Here is a 22,367-nt window from a genome sequence, read left to right as displayed (position 1 = left end):
TATGTAAAGGATTTATTGGTAGATGTATAATTGTAAATGCTATTAAAATATACTGAAAATAATCTTAGCTTTATTTTATGAATGTTCCATGTTCGGTTTAAGTTACTCAGAAATGACTAACGTGAGTTTCTGACTGAATGCAGTTCAGTAGGCAGAACGATAGCTAATCGGCTCCCTTTCATCCGGCCAAACACATTTCTAGTTCCTGTGCTGCTTTATCCCAGTCCTCGCGCATTCATTAGGCTGGCCAATCACATAGAGGACGGTACCTCCTTTTGTCACTGCGCCTACGTTCTGCGCATCTCGGAATCGTCCGCGAAACTCGGGTTTCCTATGGGCGGCGCCAACTACAGTCGACTCCCGATAACTCGAACCCTCGCTAACTCAAACCTCGCGCTAACTCGAACCAATTTTCATTTCCCTTCGGGTCATTTTCTATATACAGTCGACTCCCGATAACTCGAACCCTCGCTAACTCAAACTTCGCGCTAACTCGAACCAATTTTCCTTTCCCTTCAGGTCATTTTCTATATAGTTTTATCCTCGATGACTCGAACTCCCGAAAACCGGAACCTTTTTCAAATTCCCTTGAAGGTTCGAGTTATAGGGAGTCGACTGTAACATAAAGGTATTTTTGCGCGGTTTATAACTACGCGGAAAAAGCACATCTTCGATATTTAGGGTTATTGGTATCCAAAACGAAAATTAAGGGTAACCATGTATTTTTTTTAAAAGAGATATTTGAGATTTAATTAGAAAAGAAAATGTACATTGCTTTGTACTTAACAAATTTTTAAAGTTAATGTTGCTAAATTATCTCTTAGAAAATGCACCGCTACCCCCAATTTTTGCTTTTGCAAAGTTAATAAAAAAAAATATAGGCAGTGGCTCAGAGCCACCTTAAATTTTCGAAATTTTAAGGCGGCGTTGAACTCCTCATTACAATTTTTTTGAAACTTTGCAGAAGGTTGGTCTTGGCATACTGATTGAAATTTGAAAGTAAAATATGGGACTCAAGGAGCCGTTTTTTAGGGCTGTTTTTGACATGTTATACTGTTGCTATGGTAACCTATATTAAAGTCAAGGAAACAACTATAACTTGTTCACCAATAATTAGGCATTCAAAACAAAATACAGGGAAGCTCCAACCACACTTATTAATGAAAGCAAAGTAGAATGGAGTCTTTACAAGAAGGATCGAGACATTTAACGCACAGTATAAAGTGATGTCTGAAACTTAAATTTTCGAGAAGGTCACGACTTATGTTATGTATACATGTTTCGGATGAAACTTCATGCATGTTCAGTGCAAGTAAGAGAATTCATTAGGGGGTGTGATATGAATGGAAGAAGGATACAATAGGTTTAAGAATATAGCTAATTACCACGTGACAGAAAATGTAGAGCAGATAAGTTAATTACGTGACAAGAAAATTAAAAAATTATCAATGGCTAATGACGGTGTGACGATAACAAAGAAACGGAATAGAAAATGTATACTGGGTAGAGAGACAAAACTAAATAGCCAGTGAAAGATTGACTTGAAAATTTTCCCTATTTAGTGAGGGGTTTTCGTAATGAACATGCAGCACCTCCTTGATTTTGAACTGAAAGGGAGTGGAGGCGGTGTCCAAGATGGAAAAACAATCGTCAGAACAAGTAATCTGGTCGTTTAATAATGGCGCGCTGCAGTTGAGAAAAGTCCGTTTTCCGCCTGACTGGACTCCCACGAAAACGGACTTTGAGAATCTCTACATTCAGATCTGCTTCCACTCTCAGAATTCGGTCTTCCCGGTTTTGTTAAGAATGAACACAGGTTTGAATTTGTCGACATTAGGTCAAAGTGAGTTCCAAGCTCTGCAGAAATAGGAATTACTCCAAAGTTTGCCCATAGAATGGGGCTGTGGAAGTGACTGTCCGTGATTCAGAAAATCAGAACTCCTCAAGTTAGTTACAAAAAAACTCACAGAACAAACGATAGATCAGAGAATATTAACTCAAATCCTTCCAATTTGATCTATCATTTGCGTCATTACTTCTAGCGGCAAGTCAGCTATAGAACAGCTATATGACGGGATAGTTTTGTACCCTGAAGAAGGCAGCATTGCCGAAACGTCGGTTTAAACTCTCTTAACAGCGTCAATTTTATAATATTTTAAATTCACATCAGTATTAACTACGCTGCGCAGTCAGATTACAATCTTTATTACAGAACAGCTATGTCGCAACAGTGGTTACTTTTGAACCCCATACGTTTTGCGTCATGCAAATTTTGCCATAAAAGACCGAACACAAAGATAGGCAAACTCTTGCACTAACCGGCAATTCTTCTTTCCTTTTGATGTTTGATTGGCACGCCAATATAAATGACTGTTACCCGTTGGCCAGTCTAAAATAAGTAAGTAAAGTTCACGTTGTGCTTAACGAAAAAAAAAAAAGAAATAAATAAAAATAAGGAATCAACCATTCTAAATTTTCGTTTTGGCACGGTAAATACCGACAAACTGTAGACTTGAGCGTTTGTTTGCCCCTCATTGATGGCATAATTACTTTGCCGAGCAGTCTAGAAAGACAACTCGAAACCAGTTTGTAAAGGACGCAAATGAATTGTTGGTTGGGTACTTTGGAGTAGCAGTTTACACAGTCACCGAGACCTATTTCCTGTATACCTGTCACTCTTTACTTCAATTACTGTAATTTGACATTTGCATAATAAAGGCGAGTAATTCATTGGCGTACAGGAGCGAGAAGGCTTTAAAATGAAGCCGGAAAGTGAAATCAAATGGACCGACCCATCACGGAGCCGAGCGAATGTGGGTCGAAGCAGGAGGAGATGAATTGATTGAGCATTGCCGATCATGGGGACCGCAGCGAGTTTGAACAATCCGCATGGGAACACAGAACAAAATGGCAAATTACAGCACCACCCAAGCATCAAAACTTGTACAACTCAACTCAAACGGGAACTCAAAGAGAAAGACGAGTTTTTGCAGCGAAAAGATGCCGAGCTACAACACAAGCAGCGGATCATCGAAGAAAGAGACGTCGAAATGGCTAAGTTGAGGAAGGAAATTCACGAGCTGAAATGCGTCGTGCAGCAAACCGCTAACAAGACCAGTATTTTATCCACCGTTCAAGAGGATCGCGGAATGGTAGGCAACTCTGGAACTGTAAAAGGCACAAAAACAAGCCGAAAGGAGAAACGGATGGCTGTAAGCGGGGAGAGTAGTTCGAAAGCACAAGAGGACACGAAGAAGGAACTCGAACGCCATCCAAAAGATTTCAGGTGAGGGTTGTGTTATCCTTGTTGTCAGTGAATCTCGGGTCATTAATCATCCGGTGTAATATATTTCATTTATTTTAATGTTTGCTTTTCACACTTCTTTAGACTCAAATTGAATAAGAAATTTCGACTCGCTAGACGGCAAACTTTGAAATAGTGTAATCATTGAAGAAGTGATCGAAAGCTATACTTAAACCGCGGCAATTAAGACAAATTCGTTGAAACGTTTATATTTGGTTAATTCTGTCCAATTTGAGTAAACCGATAAATATTTTAGCTTTGGATATCCTGTCACCCCGTGTTATTTTGTGTTTGCTATTTGGTTAATATTTCTTTCTTCTTTTTTTTTTTTCTTTTTTCGAGATTACCTTTAATTCCAACCTACAACAGATGTAGTGATTGCAAACTCTCTCATTTAATGAACGTCTTAGTGACCAAACTATGCACTTAATGTTTTCAAAATATTCGTAACCGACAATTTCAAATAAAGAAGATTACGAACGAATTATTCAAAACAGTATTTGCTAAACAGCCTGCTTCTGATTTTCTCGGCTAATGCCATCGGCAACACTCGTCATTTAACCTTAATGTTCACACCAACGCGCTGCCCCGATATTTAAGCATTCCTACGGCAGTCCTTGTTGGTTTTGTTTTAATTCGTCGTCAAGTAGCACTATGACCAAGTTGACTTTGATTTTGACATGACTGCTGGAACAAAGAGTTTTATGACCCCATTTAATCGACCATCAGCAACAAGCGATTTTATATTGCCCTTTGAAAATTCACAGTTTATCGCGAAAAGAATACAATCTGACCTGTATGGACATTCCTTTTGTTTTATACCGAGAAGTATCTATGCGCCGGGTCCTTCCAAAAACAAACACCCCATTAGCAACGGACAATAAACTTCGATTTTCCTGTTCATGTGATGAAATCTTAGTTGTCAACACGACAGTTAAATGCAAATTCTTAACACTTCCCCCTGATGAAGGCTGAAGTTTTCGCCGAAACGTTGGGATTTTAAACATTTAATTTTACACATGTTTTTTTAACTATAGGGTGACGTATTATTTTTTATCATGAATCCACCTGGTTACACGTTCATTTTTTAAAAGACAGTTAAATAATCCAAAGTCGCTGATAATGTAGAACGTTCTGTCGACCTTTGAATTAAATTCAATTCCGTTTTAATTTTATGATACAAACTGTATGTTTCAAGAAACTAATTGCTTTTAGCCGTGCGACCAAGCTCTCTGTTAGGTCAGAGGATTAATCCTTGCGCGGCTCGCTTCGCTCACCTATAATCCTTTCGCGGCTGACCTTACAGAGAGCTTGCTCACAGGCTAAATTACTTTGTACTTTTAGTTCCTCCAAAATTTCAAACAATCCATTGGCAATCAGATAAAACGAAACTGGATGTATAAAATCAAACAGAAACTTCAAGCGGTTTTCCGTTTTGTTTTAACGACGGGATGGATAAGCAAAAGACGATACACTGGCCACTCGTGAACCTTTTCAAGACTACGTACTACCGTCGTTAATGTGAGGAAACAGTGAGTACTCAGATGTGGGAAACATCCACTAAAAGATGTCATGTTGATGTTCCTTCAAATCATCAAAACTTGCATAACACGAAATAAACTAAAAGATCGAGAATGGTCAGCATCTTTTTAGTATATATTATCCAGGCAATTTGGGAAACATTGTCTCCATGTACAAAAACAGTTACCAAAACAAATTTCGATGACTACGGCACTGAGCGTTTCCTTTCCAAATCACGGTGTTGAATTTCATTTTGTTTTCAGTCGGGTGGATAGCCTGTTACGCCAAGCGTATTTGATCGGAGATACAGAAATCGCTTGGCGACAATGTTTTACTCGCGTTTTCGCGTAGATCGTATAGCAGAAATCCCCATTTTCACCGGTCAAGGCTTAAACACGTTTAAAAGCTGTTTAGTTAAGCACAGTTTAAAATTGTTTCCTTCATAAAAGCTTCGGATTTTTGTCGACTACACTAAATCTGAGATTTATCACTAATGAAAGCATAAGACAAGTTCAAGTTTACTTGAATCTTATGTCAAAGCCAATGGTTCAGCTTTGTGTTACCAATTTTCACTTTGCTAGACCTGCAGGTTTGATTAAACATGTTTTACTTGTGTGAATGGTCAATTCTCGTCATGACAGTAAAGGAATTTTTCAAGGTAAAGACTAATTTACACTTTCTTATTAATCTGGCCGATTTGGCCCAATTTGATAAAGAAAATGCGGTGAGCGGACAAAAATCGGCCTGATGTATAAAACTCTATGGCAATGCTACAGTTTTTTGAATCAGGCAGATTCTTACCAATGATGCGGTAGACCAACACAAAAAAAAATTGGCCACACAACTTATAACGTGTATTAAAATGGGCCCATGCGATTAAACCTACTTATCGGGTCGCGGGCAGAAAGCGGTGCGTGTAAATAAGCCTTAGGATAGCGGGAATATCATGATGGCGAAGGGCGAAAAACAGTTTTAAGAGAGATTCATACTTTTTGTGATCATGGGAAAATAATTGTGTGGTAAACGACCGGAATATGAAGAGAAGCTCTGGAATTGGCATTGCTATCAAAGGACAAATATATGAAAACACTGCTGATGACTTGCGGTTTGAAGTATCCTCTTAACAAGAGTCAAACACTGATTTAAACTGCTACTTTGGAGATCAACAAACTGTCCACATATTAAACGACCGTGCTCGCCAGATTTTCTTTCAGCAAATCGTCTGCTGTTGTACTACCTTCAGGGCCCTTCAACTCTTCATCTAGGCCGGGTTGTTCGAAAGTCAATTAACGCTGATCCACGATTATAAAAGTTAACCGCGATTTTCAACTTGCTCATCAGAAGCGTTGTTTTGAAAGCTAATTTTGAGCTAAAATGGTAAAGAAAAGTTAAAGTCAAAATTCATTGAGAGCCAAAAATCTTTTCGAAGAATCTTTATTAACTACTAGTTAACTCGAGTCTAAGTTTACGTTGACCCAGTAGTAGCTTGATGGGGCCTTGAACAATTGGGCCCAGTTGTTCCAAGCCCGATTAAGCTAATCCTGGATAAACGTGAACTTTGATTTGAGTTTTATCACGAATCAATAAATATTCTTCAAGACTTTTTGTTACCAATAGCGTAAAATTAGCTTTTACAAACATTTTAATCGAGTTTAACTTGGAACTTTTAACTTGAATCGAGGGTTAGCGTTCAGCCTTTATTCAAAGGTTTAATGCAAATCCCGATTAAAGGATACCCGAGCTCGAGGTTTTCATCTTGTTCACTAGAAGTGAGCGGGCCTGTGTCCTAGTTAGCAATTAAGCTGAAGATTTTGTCTGTTTGTTTTCATAGATCTAAGCAGCTTATTAAGGACGCCATCAATGAGAACGATTTCTTGAAGAACTTAGATTCCGCTCAAGTGCGAGAGATCGTCGACTCCATGTACCCCAAGAGCTACAACAAGTCAGATATCATAGTCAAGGAGGGAGATATCGGCCACGCACTCTATGTCATCGCAGGTGGGCATTTGAATGGACTTAAATGACAGCGGCCTTTCCACGAAATTGTGTAATGAAAAGGACCTCAGTTTAATTGCCACAGGAAATGAATGGAAGCGCTCTTGGACAATTTTATTTGCTGCCACTGCTAATTTCATGGAGCGTTTATTTCGATACGCCCAACATTGGAAGAAGCATTGGAAAACCGATGTTGCCATTTCTTAAAACTCAAATGTAAAAGCAGCTTTGTAAATCACGTTGTGGTTGTGGTAACCTTCAATGGTTACGCCTTCGTCTCCTTCCAAAATGCAAGGGGTCAATCCTTTCAACATTTTCTTTTGGTTGTTGTGCATTACTTTTACGTTACCTCCATAAACACAGTGCATTCACGGCTACATAGAATGGGACTGGATAACTTTATATTGGCTAAACATTAATCCAGGAAAGCTCAACCACCTTATCGGGAACATGCTTTACTCAATTCGTTTACGAAACTGATTAATGCACCAAAGTGGCCGTATGACAATTTTTGGATTTAATGTGGATTAATTTATGGGTAATTTGTCTTGTTTCAGAGGGTCGCCTTGAAGTGACAAAAGACGGTGAAGTGTTAGGTGAAATGAACGGAGGAACTGTGTTTGGAGAGTTGGCAATCTTGTACAACTGCAAACGAACGGCGACAGTGAAAGGTACTGAATAAACCATCCTTATTTTATAACGGTAACGAAGTTTCAGGCATGTCAGGGATATCCTATTTCTTCTTGGCCGTCAAGCGCTACCAGCTTCCAACACTGACAAAAATCTCCCATCAGCAGACTCGTTCTGTTGATAATAATCCCATCATTTCAACGCGGAAGTATGCTTCTCAATAAGCTTGAATGGCCAAACTACTTTCTGTATTTTTCTTTCTTTTCTAGCCATAGATACTGCCAAGCTATGGATTATCGATCGCAGCGTTTTTCAGATGATCATGATGAGAACTGGAATGATGAGACAAGCGGAACATATCGCATTCCTTAAAAGGTACAGAGCATGGAGATGTCCAACCATGTTTATTTTACCACTCTTCCCGGTAATACTTCACACGGAAGTACTTTCGAAGCTGTTACCAGGTTGTAGTTGTACAGTCCAATAATAATCGAACTCAGAATTGAAAACCCATTGATTATCTCCACCCCCTAATTAGGTCGCCAAATATAAGCCCATCTACACCGGACCTTTCGTCTTATGGGGCCCAGGTTTCGTCTTGTGGTTTCCCTCGGTGGGAAATTGGCCTTCTTCTAAACCAAAAACCAAAGAAAATACTCAGTCTGGCAATTCGTAACCAGCGCTTATAATGACGAAGTGAACTGATCGATCAGAGCTGGAACCTAGAAGGAGAAACAGTAACCGGTGTCAAGCTTGGAAAAACGCGTGTATGTCAAGTCACGATTAGCAGTGGTGTTGCTGATGTTTGGCTGAAAGTGTTGTGAAAAAAGTAGATCCCTTGCTATTATAATGTTGTCGATGGTATAGATACCAGCTAACCCTTAAGTACTTTAAAGCCTTCGAGTGCAAGCTGCTTACATAGCGTTTATAAATTATCTGTTTCGTTCGTAAGTCTATAAGCACCTTATCTTTTTCTTTACCTTTTGTTTTTTAGCGTTCCTCTCTTGAAGAATTTGTCCGACCAAGAATTTGCCAAGCTCGGCGATGTGCTCGAAGAGGTGATGCAAACGGTTATTTTTTCAAAAACAACAAGAAAAACAATAAAACAGATTCGAAAACCAGACCTTCGTGATACAATGCAATTAAAACCAATTTAAAACCTCTAAACCTAGGCAAGATCGTAATCTTAATCTGAGGCTATATCTGATTTTAAAGACGCTCATTATTTGTTTCCGTTTGAATTTCCATGATGAAATATATACCTATCAACTAATCTATAAACCGGAACATGGTCCATGCGTGCTGTGGCTGTCCTATTGCTTCTTAAAACTCTAATAAATGTGTTTTTTTCCTTCATCGTTTTGGCTTTTAGGATTATTACCATGGTGAAGACTACATAATTCGCGAAGGAGAGAGAGGAGACACGTTTTACATTATCAATAAGGGATCGGTATGTTTCCTGGTTTTGTTTCACGGTCATTCACACTTAGCACCTGCCCCAACAGTCCACCTGTCGAAGGTGAAGTTAAGGACTGAACCAGGAATATCATATCTATCTTAGAGAGTTGTCCGCCTTGGAGGGCCGCAAAGTAAAAGGCCAGGGAATGGCAGAAACAAATTCCATGTGTAGCCTGTTATTCCTTTTGAACAGGAAAATTCCGGTATAAAAGGGCCTGGCCTTGCCATTCTCACCTTCAGTTGTCAATCGACTATTACAACGCAAAGAACTTGACAAACAACATGCGTCTTTTTCTACGACCCTTACTGATAAAATTGGCTTTGGAATAAACCCTGTTAACCGATTTAAGAAACCAATGTCTTGTATTGCTGTGGTGACATACATGTACATATACACATATTTTTTCAGAAGACGCTCGAGTCAACCTGACTTGCCACGATTCAACGGTGTCTAAATTTGCCTTTCACACCCACAAAGGTTTAACATTTGGGCGATGGGCCCTCCAGAATAAACTGAACTGATATCAAGGCTGTAACTGCAGCTAACAACAAATTTATTTAGCTCACGTATAAGGAATTCTTCCTCCCCTGTCCCTCCCAACCTTTTCCGGAGCAGGGAGGAGAGTAGGGAAGGCTCAATAGTTTTTCCTTCCCGCACTGCGAACAGAAGTTCCCGTTCTACGCTACGGCGTCAAACTCTTTGATAGTAAAAGTTTGGTTTTGTCTTCCCTCAGGTGATTGTCACCCAAAGAGTTGCCGGGCATGATGAGCCACAGGAAATCAGAAGACTTCAAAGAGGAGATTATTTTGGCGAGAAATCTCTTTTGAGGTACATTATCAATTGCAATGCGAATGACATGAGTGCTACTACTTTTGAGTAACTATGTACTTTTAACTTGAGAAATGGAGCGATTTCTAATTGAGTGTCAAAAATTATTTCGTGTTTGCTTTTGTTTTACTATAAGCTCCGTGATTGGTTGACAAAATTCGCGCCACGTTCTCAACCAATGGGAAACAAAACAAAACCAATCATGACGCCTTTTCCCGCGCTTGGCGCCAGTTACACGCATTTGTTTCGAGTTTTAATTGGTTTATGGCTATTTACGTCCGTTGTGATTGGTCGAAGTAATAACTTTGGATTTGGCTTTATGACACCGCTCTGTACATTCGTGGGATCGTTCATCCAATCAATCCAGAGTACGAAGTTCAGCTCTAACAAATCTAAGTCAAGTGTTGTTGTTTTTTTGTTAATTTTTAGTTCAGATTCTTCTGTGTATTTGATACCATGTCAACAAAAATACAGAAGGCGATTATTTTAAAAAAAAGTTGGTTTAAGAAGTGAAAAGAAAAAAATCAACAATAAATTCATAATCTTCACACATTAGATTTACCACTAACGTATAGTTAATTCTCCTAATATGTTGCGCTTGATAAAATATGATGGTGAAATATGTGTTGCAGATAATATTAGCTTCGGAGGAGAAAGTTCCAAACTTCTAGGGATGGTTTACCATATCAGAACTTAGAAAGGGATGACCTTTTTGAGATATTTTTCTAGAAAGAATTTTTAAGGACAATACCAAGTATGAACACTGAGGTCATCGTTTCTCACTAAACAAAAAGGTTGATGATGACATAGTACAAGTGAAGTAACCTAAATAAACGTAAATTCGGTAAGCTCAATGTGAGAAAGGTTGTTTACCATTTACAAAAGTAAATAGAAAGTAAATAGAACACGACTTCTTGGTCGTCCCATTGGAAAATTTCCCGGGGAAACATAAATTGTGCAAAGGTAATCCCATTTTTCTAGTTGGGACGTTCCGAATGGAAATTCGTGTTCCAGTTGCCTGTCTCGTATCTTTCTTAACAGTTTCAGGCCTTTGGCTTTTTCATAAACATGTGTCTCCGAACCGAAATAACAGTTTCTTGGGGTAAATGGAACCTGCTCTACCCGGACGAAAATTCCCAACCGAAATTCCCGGAAATTTTTGGTAGATGGCTAAACAACCAGAGTCCTGCGAATGATGTATTATTCAGTAAGTGACACAGGCATACACGGAAAAGAAATCCGAGTGCTCCTACCAGGAGTCGAAACCTAAGACCTTCCGATTACTAGTTCGGATGCTCTATCACTGAGCTACAGGAGACTCGTGGGAGCTAAGTCTATTAAACTAGGTTTATGGGACAACACCCTGCATACTGCTAGGATTCGACTCCTGATAGGAGCACTCGGTTTTTTCCGAGTATGCCTGTGTCACTTACTGAATAATACATCATTCTCATCTATTCACCAGGCTTAAAAAATATTCCATCACATTTATTCCAACCAGAATCGCAACTTTTGTCATCCTATCGTTTTCGTCTCTTTTTTTCCAGTGAAGATCGCAGGACGGCAAACGTAATTGCAGAGTCACCTGGCGTTGAGTGTCTAGTTGTCGAAAGAACGTAAGTTTAATCCCAATCTGATTCTGATGAACATAATTATTGATCTGTTTCAAACATTACACAACCCAAACGTTAAAAAAGAAGACACACTTCCGGAGAACTGAAACGTTTGTGTGTCCCCAACCTGACTATGCTGGCTCGTACATAAATAATTCCAGGACCGTTTCAAGGTTGCGTGAAACAAATTACAACTTGTAGCCACCCCTGGTGCAACTCCATCATCTTAAGAACGGTGCCTACTAATACAGAGGTATTTTTGCGCAGTTTATGACTGTGCGGGAAAAAGTAGATCTTAGCAAGGACTATTAAAATCCATCAAGAAAATTGGGGGTATCCCGCATTTTTCAGAGATAATTAATGCAACAATTATTCTAAAAAGCAGTAAAATACAAAGTAATGTATGGCTTTTTTCTCCAAACTTTAGCTTTCTTATCTCTGAAAAATGCATGGTTACCCCAAATTTTCTGTTTGGATACCAACAGCACTTGCCAAGTTCTGCTTTCTCCGCATAGTTCAGTTTTAAATCGCGCAAAAATATCCCTGTATGACTAGGCACCACCCATAGGAAACCCGAGTATCTCGAGATGCGCAGAACGTATGTGTAATGACAACAAGTAAGCACCGTCCTTAAGTCGCGCAATTTTGGCTTGTGTCCAAGAAAAAAAAACTTTTGTGTGACCTCCAAGTTAATTCATAAATAACATTTCATAATGCCGTGTACCAAATGAAACTATATTTCTTGTATAATCTTTTTCAGAGCGTTCAAGGCTCTGATTGGCAACCTTGATGAACTGAGGAAAAAAGACTATGGCGACATAGAAAGAGGAGCAACGAGGTAACAGAGCTAAACAAAATATATTCATGAGTCAGATTGATTAATGGAGAAAAGTTTGAATATTTCATAATTTGGTTTTGGATTTGTAAAATTTTGTTTATCCTTACCCGTTGAAAAACGACCAATACAACACATTGGTCCAAAGAAAAGGACGACCAAGTTGCTAAATTGTTATTCCTTCAAGCAGATGTCACAAAAAAAGAAGAAAACCTTTGTCAATAAATTTTCGCCCGACAGAAAGTAAAAATGAGCCGAATTCTAGCTGCATAAAGACAAAATTAAAGAAGCCAAATCAATCCGAATTTTCCCCCATTTTTCTTAAAAACAACTTGAAACAATTTAGAAGCCTCTGTCACCAAGATACAAAACAAATTTGAAAAGACTGTGATTTTCTATTTTTGCACCACAGATGTCTTTCTTACTCTAAGCTTAATAAGAGTACCAATGAAAATAAAATCTCCAAGCAGTTTGAGTATTTAACTCTGGATGAGTTGGAAGTCATCACCACACTTGGAATGGGAGGATTTGGCCGCGTAGAACTGGTAAGATACTAAAGGTTACATTTTATACAGGCCAAATTTGCGAGACATCCATTTTAAACCAAAATCATAAGACCACCATGATGTTATTAAGGTGGCAAGGACGTTCCCGCTTTTTCTTCTTCTTCTTCTTCTTCTTCTTCTTCTTCTTCTTCTTCTTCTTCTTCTTCTTCTTCTTCATCTTCTTCTAACTGCTTACCTCTTTAAGCCTGCGGTACCCTTTACAATGAAAATTCAATTGCACTATTTCCTGTTTTAGGTTCAAAACGTTAAGGATAAGCGAACTTATGCTCTTAAGTGCCTGAAGAAGAAACACATTCTCGACACACGACAGCAAGAGCACATCTACTCCGAGAAGAAGATCATGGCTCAAGCGAACTCACCCTTTATTTGCAAGTAAGATTGAATGCCGTTTCCTCGCTGCAATAAGCTGAGATAAAGTACGAGAAATGCTTCTGAATCGTCATAATTTTATTTTATTTTATTAGATTTCGCCTTCAAAATTTAAACTATAAACAGAACATAACAACGTGAAACAGAAGATAAACAAGTACTGGGTTAAGGCAGGGTGACCACAACAGCTAGCGCTAATTACTGTGGGCCCAAGATTTACAAAGTTCTAAACACTCGAATAAGATAGTAAAATGTAGTAAACTAATAACAACACAATTATTGCACCTTAGAGCGAAATTAATATTTCTAGTGGCTGTATACCATAATCAATCAAATGTATGGGCTGGTTCTGGAAGATATTGCCGATATGCTTAGTTGTAAAGCCTGCAGCATTAATCTACGTTAAAGAAGTAGTACACGTTCTCTCACTGTTACTCGTGCCAGTGCCACTTCGCTATCTTACTATGCAGGTAAACTCTGTTATCAAAACTGTTATTTTCCCAACTGCTGCCAGATCACTACCTACAGTCAAGGCGTTTAAGTCAGCGATCCTTAATTTAGAATTGGAACTGATTACTGCGCACTTTGTACATAGGTGTAGTTGTTTTCATTTTAGTTAGTATTGTAATTCATTATAGATATTCTAATTTCACTTCTGGTTGTTAGTTTACCTTTTATTTTCTTGAAGATAGTAGCAGTTTTGTTATTTTAATTTTGAATTTAAATTATTGTGGTATTGTATTGTATAAACATTTCATCAATCAATCAATCAACCAATCAATCAATCAATCAATCAGTATATCTATTAATCAATCAATCCATCCATCAATCAATCAATCGATCAATCAATCAGTCAGTCAGTCATCCCATTCGGCTAACGCAATGTTGTACCCAATTCAGACCTCCTGGGGTTAAGATTCTTTGTTTATTGCATTTGCATTGTAATGTAGCATTCACATTTAAATGATATGGAAATACTTAGAACAAAACATTTTATGCCCAGAGGATTTGAATTGGGTACAACATTAAGTTAGCCGAATGGGCCTACCAGCAAACCAACCAGCTAATCTTTATCAATCAATCAATTAACCAAGTAAGCAAGTAAGCAACCAACCAACCAACCAACCAACCAACCAACCAACCAACTAATCAATCAATCAATTAGTCAATGCTCTAGACATAGCCCGCCATCGGTTTTCCGCAAAACTCTTCAAATATTCTCATCTTTACATGACGTTTCCTAGGTTGTATCGGACGTTCAAGGATCGTAAGTATGTTTACATGCTGTTAGAGGTCTGTTTAGGTGGAGAGCTGTGGACTATACTGAGAGACAGGTAAGGAGAAACTACTGCGTGTAGAGCACTGGAACTAGTTACATACTAAGTTTACCGAAAAGGACCGGCACTTGCCTGAAGAGCGGAGCTGAAAGAATGTAAAATTATTGATCGCTGTCGAGCGAATAAAACAGTTCTTTTTCGCTTCGTAGGCGTTTTGGGCTAACATGTGTAGGCAAAGTCACCCTAAGTTTTCATTCTCGACCCTTCTGTTAATCTTGTGATTATTGTTGCTGTTGTTGTTGTTGAATGGTAACAACGTCTGATGCAACAGTGGGATATACATAAAAGGGCCAAATGAAATGACTACACTAGAAACTAATTAATCCTTAGAAGCACGATGTTACATATCTCGGATAGCGTTGAAGACGCAGTGTTGAGATAACTCGTTTTCCAACGATCTGACCGGTTTCGGTGTCATGAGGACTTTCTCGATGATTGAAGCCGTGATCTCTCTCTGTATCGTCAGGTTTGGTCCCTCAATAAAATATGGATAAAGAGCACATTCACAAAAATACACTTACGGGAGGTATTTTTTTCTCCAAACGTCTCGTTCTCTGTTTTTTATTTATTTATTTATTTTTTTTTGGAACAGGGGATGTTTTGATGATTCCACCGCTCGATTTTTTGTGGCCTGTGTCGTGGAAGCATTTGAGTACCTTCATTCAAGAGGAATTGTCTATCGTGACTTGAAGGTAATTTAGATATAAAAACATTAACTTCTGGTAGGTACAACAGGGATGGAAAATATTCGTGCATGACGACCCCGTCATAAGAATACTTTAGTGAATCTGATTACTCTTCCTCGTCGTTCTTAAGGTTAAGGTCTTTGTTAAGCCGGTTAGACGAAAGCTTTCTCTGTTCCTTTCAAATTATCTCTGATGACGGCGAGATTACACGGTAATTTAAAAACTCAGGAAATGAGGTTTATTTCCTAACTTAAAGTTTAATTTCCTGCTCTGTTCCTCTCATTAGCCGGAAAATTTGCTTTTGGACAAAGATGGATATGTGAAATTGGTAAGGGATGATTCAATTGTTGCTTTTGTCTGTTTGTCGCCTATCTTAATTTTGCTCTACCTTATTACATCTAAACTTTGTTGGGAATTATGCCGAGAGTGACCAAATGTAATTAATCGGACATGTTGGGATATTTAGGTGGACTTTGGTTTCGCCAAGAGAATCGGATTCGGAAGAAAAACATGGACATTTTGTGGAACACCGGAGTACGTTGCGCCAGAAATAATCCTTAACAAGGTGAGCTTTAAGAAAGAAAATTTCTTACTAAGAAGAACGAAATAAGTGAATGGAAGAAAAATTGTAAAGATATGAAGGAAGTAGTACGGGATGATAGAATTTAATAAGGATTTTACTAAGTACTCCACATTGCATCCTCAGAATTAGGACCATAGTGGTTAATTTGGAGTTCAAGATAGTTGTTAAACTTTATTTCAAATATCACGATGTAATTAATCTTGGAGTGTTTAATTTAATTCTGTATTGTATACAATAGAATGGGAGATCAAACGGTGGCTTATATATAATTATGTTATTCGCTGACTATGCGCATTTACTTTCCAGGGCCATGACTTGTCGGCTGATTGCTGGTCTTTGGGAATTCTCATTTTTGAGCTTCTCACTGGGAGGTTAGTTATTTCAGTATCCTTAAATACTCAGATCTTCATAAACTTGTCTGGCTGCCACTACGAACAATAAATGTAACCTTTACGGCTACATACATAAAACGAAAACAGAGTGAAAGCACGGTGGAGTACCTCAGCTGATTCACAGGTGCAACGCTAAAGTAAACTTGAGAAAATTTACCTTTTCCCTCTTTTCTTTGTCAAATTAGCCACATCTTACAAGTATACATCTTTATACGTCAAATCAGTTATAATCATAATCATTTCTTTCGATTCGTGGAAGTGTCGTAATTTTGCTGGGACGATAATTTTTATCGCCCGACACTCACAAATGACGCATTTTGCCCATGCAAGGATGTTTCAATGGATTTGTTTTATCAAGTTTAATCAGCTCATGATGTTCTTTTCAAACGCCAGGCACTATCCTTAAAGTAGCGTAACTTGAAAAGTAGTCCAGTAAACATCCATTCAAACGTTATCCAACAATGCTCGTTTTCTTACCCTTCGCAGTCCGCCATTTTATGGCTCCGACCCCATGAAGACATGTAACATTATACTTCGAGGAATGGACGTGGTTGAGTTTCCCAAAAAGATCGGCCGCAATCCTCAAAACCTTATAAGAAGACTGTGTAAGGAAAGTCCCACGGAGCGATTGGGATATCAAAAGGATGGCCTTAATGATGTCAAGAAGCACAAGTAAGATACCGCTGTGATTTCTCTTTTAACTCCTTATAACGGAATCTGTTTTGATGAGGCCTACTAGAATATAAGTTAAGTTTCTTGGGTGGGTTCATAAATACAGTGTTATTCTTGAAGTTATCTCAAGATTTTCTAATGAAAGATTATTGCCTCCTTTGATTATGTTAACGCATAGTTGTCTATTGCAGATGGTTCCAAGGTTTTCACTGGCAGGGTCTCTTGGAGAGAACTCTTGAACCTCCAATAAAACCAAAGGTATTATGCGATTCTAGTTAATTCCTTACTGGATTGTTCACTATACAAAAAGTCTTATGTAGCTCAGAGGTAGAGAATTGTTCCAGCCATAAGCTTAACTCCTTTTTGAAATAAACGTGTAGCATAATCATAGGCATTCATGTCTCTCAAGCTAGACGCTTGACAAATAACTTCCCAACTAAAACCTTTCCATAACACAACAGCATGTGACATGGGGTTGAACTTCCATAATGTTTTTGGTGATTTGGAAAGACCTCAGCATTGTGCTGGCTGGTTTGTAATCCCTTAAGTTTGCGGTTTCGTCTGAATTAACTAGCCTCCCAAGTATTCGTTTTTAAAAAGGGAGTCGTATAAACTTCCTCCAGGAATGGAATCCGACTCCCCTAAAAGCGACTGCTTCAAAGCACCAAAATATTTCTCCGTTTTCAGGGCAAATCCCCCAGAATCATAACTTCTAGTCTCAGACCAGAAATACATTAGTATGCAAAGCCAAAAGCATTTGTCATTCTTTAACTTTCTTATAAAAATAAATTAACAAACAAACAAACTTTGGTACTACCGGTATGTAAAGAATCCATAGCAGTGCTACAATCACAAACAATTTTCTGGAATTCCAATTTTTGGCAATACTACAATCGTATCCCTGGTCTTGTCCCACCGGGCAATGTTGTTGGAAACGTGTATCACAATGTGATATACAAGCACTGATTTAAAGCATTATCTTACTGCACGCGGATAAGGAGGGGAGTGGGGGGGAGGGGTGGGGGTGTTCGACGATTTTTGACAGTGATTGCGTTTGAAAAACAAGTAGGACAACTTGAAAATGAAACAGTGCACGCAAAAGTGTCTTTCGTTTTCCAACTCAGTGTACGTAGCCATAGCAAAGCCCGTAAGGATCAAATTGTTTAAAATATAAACCTTATTTAGGCCAATTATCTCTAAGAATATTAATCATAGATATTTTGTTCAGTTGAACAACGTTTTATTTGCATGGCCCTTTTAAGTTTCAGAAGTCACCTTTAGGGGGTGTTATTGTTTTACTGTCTATCAGGTTAAAAGCGCCACAGACTACGGCAACTTTGATCATTACCCAAAGGACATGGATGTGCCACCGGATGATCTATCAGGATGGGATGAGAACTTTTAATACATGTTAGAAGCTACAGTGAAAGCATGTCATTGGATCCTTGTAGAAACACGTGTTAAACCAAACAACGTTTCCATGTTCTGATGATCTTAATGCTTTTAAATTGACTCCCAAAAATTATTATGAGGACACCGGAACGTCGTTTGCTTTAACCTCATTTTTTTCTTTTTCTTTCATTCGTTGTTGATCAACAAATGGTGAGACTGCTCCATAGTGTATCTTACCGTGTTGGATTGTGGAATAGGCCACTCAAGGCACTGAACATTGAGAGGGAATATATAAGATTCCATCCATTCACTCTGACTTATCTCAGCATCCTTCAAGGGTCAACTTGGCTTGACAGTTCAGTTATGCATCAGTCAATTCCTGTAGTGCCTATCCCCCCTCCCTTCCCCCGTGGGCATTAGTGATAAGTTCGTCAGCAAAGACAATAAATTTGCGATAAACTACGTCTAAGAAGGATATAAATAAGATTGTAAATCTACAGAAAAAACGGTCACTGTAATAATACAGAGAAACAACAAGGGTTATTTATCTGAGACTAAGTTTGGGATGAATTGACTTTCATAAGAATGAAGTTGAGCCGTAAAACGAAAAAAATCAACATCTCAGATAAAAGTTTTATAACTGTACCGTGGGGCATTTGAACAGCCCATTTGTCCCCACCATGGGGCATTTGCCGATTTATTTTTCAGAAAATGCTATTGCCCGGGGGTTTGCCCGATAGAGGGAGGGAAATGGCTACTACTAGAAATAACGGATTGATTATATTAACATTAACCGACATTCTTATACACCGCATATCAGTCATTGCTGTTCTATGCGCTTTACACCTATATATAAAACTAACAATATTCAAAGGCTTGTTTAAAAAGGAATGTCTTCAGTCTTGATTAAAAACACCTGAGCCCTCTCTAGCTCGGATGTCTTTCGGCAATAATTAGTTACCTAGTTCTGGAACGGCATTAGAAGAACGATACCGGTGAGTCTTAAAATTTGGGAATTATAATGAGAAATTGAAAAACTGCTTTCAATTAATGAGAGCGCGTTATTTTTTAAAAAAATAAATAGTGTTAGTAGTGGAGTCTATCTTTTTCTCAGAAAATATCTATCTTTCTCATTTTTTAATAAACCCGAGGAACGATTTAAAAAGAAATCATATTTATGCTAGAAGGTATTTCAAAAGTACAAAAATTTATCATATAAGCAAATTATTTATTTATCAAAAGTGTATATATCTGGTGTATTTTTAAGAATTATTTTAACATCCTAGGAAAATACTATCTTAGGAGACTGAGTTGGCGTCTGTATAATAGATATTTAGTTCAAATGAATAGAGCAGTTTTCCATTGAGTGTCTTGAAACCAAAAACCGAAGCAATTATTCTGGCCAATCACAGCAGACGAAAACAGTATAATGAACCAATTAGAAGTCAAAGCATAAACATGTAACCGGCGCCAAGCGCGGGAAAAATCGAAGGGGTAAGCCACGATTGGTTTTGGTCTTGGTTTTCATTGGTTGAGAAAGTGGCGCGATTGTTTTAAACCAATCATGAAGCGAAGTAAAACAGAAGCACAGCAAACGGCGTTTGCTATGGTTTTGGCACGAAATTACTTTCGACACTCAATTGACAACCGTTCTAACGTTTTATTTGCACGGCTCTTTCAAGAAGTTTTGCAAAAGCAAAGAGGCTTCAGAAGTTAGTCAGATCCCGATTTCGTGAGGTCTTCAATGATGTAGCTTTTTCATGGCTTATCATAGGCTGCAGTATACGAAAGGCAAAGGCACCATTTTGGTCAAGGAGGCAAGTAGGATTGAAATTCCTAAGTTTAAGGTCTGCCGTCCTCCAAAATGAAACGGGAGGTAGCTATATAGACACTGCTCAGAGTGAAATTAATTATTTTGTCAATTTTTTACGAAAAATTTGTAGATTTGTACATTTCGATCCACTTTGTGCAGCGTATAGGTAGTAGACCAATACCAAATACCGACTGTATAAGCACCAATATTACCTAATAAAGAAACTTTTCATCAATTCTTAATAAAGCGATATAAAGAACAGTGTTCGTGCCTTACCTTTTTCCGTGGCCAAGATGGCCTCTTCAAAATCATGGGGACGCCTATAAAAAGGTTTAAATTTGAGCCCTGGAATGACTTTTGATACAAATCTTTTTTTCCTGCGAAATGTAACTGAGAAGCGGGGGAAGTTAACAAAATGGAATAGAGAAAGAACAGGGTTTTATTTCAATTCAAACTTGAACATTTTCTAACAAAAGGGGCACGTTTTTTTTTTTTTTTTCAGCTAGGTATTGGGTACTTTCTATGGAAGCATTTCCCAGATGTTTCTAAATCAGGATATCCTGAAATCCTGCAATATTTCTCTCCAATTCTCTTGAAAGAACTTATATTCTTATTTGGTGGCTTATGAATATTTTTTTTGGTAGTTGGGGTACTTTGCTTATGCAGCCACGTTACGTTGTATGATAGGTGTTTCAGTATACTTGTTTTAAATACACAATACATATACTACCAAAAAACGCTCCCTGGAAAATATTTCTGTGTTTGAATTAAAGGACACTGGATATCTTTTGTTCTATTTACTTATACAGAGAGGAAAATATACGAATTCATGTTATTGTTGATAAATGCGAATATAATAAATGTTCTGTTACGATATGTTGGGTTACTTCAATGACTGTGAAAGTAAGAAACGTAATGTCTGTCCGAGGAAACTGTTTCTTTAGATCCCGAGTGCTGAATTGGGGTGCTCACTGTTGCACTGTCCTTTTCCTTTTCTTTTCTTTTCTTTATTTCTTGTTTGTTTGTTTGTTTGTTTGTTTGTTTGTTTATGTGCAGCCATCAGTGGCCAGCGTTTACGTTGAGATCAGAAAAAAAATGTCTAATGCGTTAACACACTGACAGCTAAAAAAAAACTTGTCCTGCTGTGACGGGGGGGTTTTTCCACTCTAAGCGAACGGGAACGTTTCGGGCTATTCTGAACTTCAACGGGAGAACTTCTGTGACAAATTCTTGGGGAAGATTAACTCAAGGAGAGGTCGCTTGCGAGAAAGGGCCGTCACTCCCCTGAGGTACCAAGATCTAGCCGCAACTGGATGTAGAATTAACAGCGACAACTTCACTTTTGGTTCCAACAGTAGTTTATTCTCGAAGTTCGTCCAACAGCAAGGTTGTAAACATGTAATCACTGATGTTCACCGATGTAATCGCTTAGCGCTACTTACAGAGTTGTATATATATGATTTGTACAAGTATCCATTGTTAACAGAATACAATACGCTTGAATGTGAAAAGTAGTTACAGAGGACGCGGCAGTACTTTGAACATAGTTAGTATGCTTTGAATAACGCGTAGAAGATTAAAAGCCAAGTTTTAGCACCAAAACCTCACTAACGACTAGCTAACGACTACACTTGTTAATCAAGGATAAGGGACCGTTCATTTTTTATGAGCATGGGGGGGCTGGTGGGATTTGGTTAATTGCCACTACGAAACTGTATGACCCCCCCCTAGCATGCAATTTTTTTCTACATGGCCCCCCCCCAAGCAGAAACTTTTTTTCTGATGACCCCCCCCCCCTCCCGCCCAACCAGAAACAAATCATACTCCTAACTTTAGCAAAACGCTTATGTACTGTTAATATCAAAGATAAACGTAATTGTTACATTATAATAACTGTGATTTCTTTACAGTACTATTAAAAAGTTACCGTTCTCTGCTTAGGTAAAGATTTCTCTTGTTTAAAAAAAAAAAAACGTTTTATAGATAGCAACACGTTTACGGCAACGGCAAACCCTAAATTTCCATTTAGATTCTTTAGTTAGAGGAACTATAAAAATAATCAAGCAAGTGTTTAACGTGTAATTACTCCCCTTCGAGTAGAAACAATACACGTACAGATGTGACTAACAAAATACGGATTGAAGCATACAAATCAACGATTACGAGTCATATTAAACAGAAAAAAAACAGGGGACACACAGATATCAGGCGCGTAGGTAAGGGTTAAATAGGGGTGTTTGTTGAGCGCCGAAGGCGCTCTTACTAGGGGGGTCCGGGGGCATGCTCCCCCGGAAATTTTTGAAAATCTAGGTTCCCAGAAACCTCATTTCCTGCATTTTGAGACCCATTTTAGGCAAATCACAAATTTGTTT

General features: G+C 38.3%; 1 protein-coding gene across 1 annotated transcript; it reads left to right on the top strand.

Annotated features, from left to right (window-relative positions):
• Positions 1-1,784: 1,784 nt before the first annotated feature.
• Positions 1,785-20,841, top strand: LOC146479970 (cGMP-dependent protein kinase 1-like). Its single transcript, XM_085110185.1, has 19 exons — positions 1,785-3,286; positions 6,657-6,823; positions 7,378-7,491; positions 7,720-7,825; positions 8,445-8,508; positions 8,823-8,900; positions 9,643-9,737; positions 11,285-11,353; positions 12,111-12,188; positions 12,598-12,730; positions 12,987-13,123; positions 14,365-14,454; positions 15,050-15,149; positions 15,430-15,471; positions 15,610-15,708; positions 16,033-16,097; positions 16,605-16,790; positions 16,982-17,048; positions 18,100-20,841. Exons 1-19 carry the CDS (start codon positions 2,859-2,861, stop codon positions 18,193-18,195), a joined length of 2,214 nt encoding a protein of 737 aa, XP_084966311.1. The 5' UTR covers positions 1,785-2,858; the 3' UTR covers positions 18,196-20,841.
• Positions 20,842-22,367: the final 1,526 nt, after the last annotated feature.

This window comes from Pavona decussata, unplaced genomic scaffold (genome assembly GCF_977016875.1).
Source record: "Pavona decussata unplaced genomic scaffold, jaPavDecu1.1 SCAFFOLD_57, whole genome shotgun sequence".
Lineage (NCBI taxonomy): Eukaryota > Metazoa > Cnidaria > Anthozoa > Scleractinia > Agariciidae > Pavona > Pavona decussata.
Note: the sequence above shows the minus strand (reverse complement) of the source record. Positions and strands in the feature narration are given on the sequence as shown.

What these genes read in the sequence shown, in the direction of transcription:
- LOC146479970 (XM_085110185.1), top strand. Translation starts at nt 2,859, where the DNA reads ATGGGGACCGCAGCGAGTTTGAACAATCCGCATGGGAACACAGAACAA. An exon ending in TTGTCTATCGTGACTTGAAG is followed by an intron (nt 15,150 to 15,429) that starts GTAATTTAGATA and finishes TCCTCTCATTAG; the next exon opens with CCGGAAAATTTGCTTTTGGA. An exon ending in AATGATGTCAAGAAGCACAA is followed by an intron (nt 16,791 to 16,981) that starts GTAAGATACCGC and finishes TGTCTATTGCAG; the next exon opens with ATGGTTCCAAGGTTTTCACT.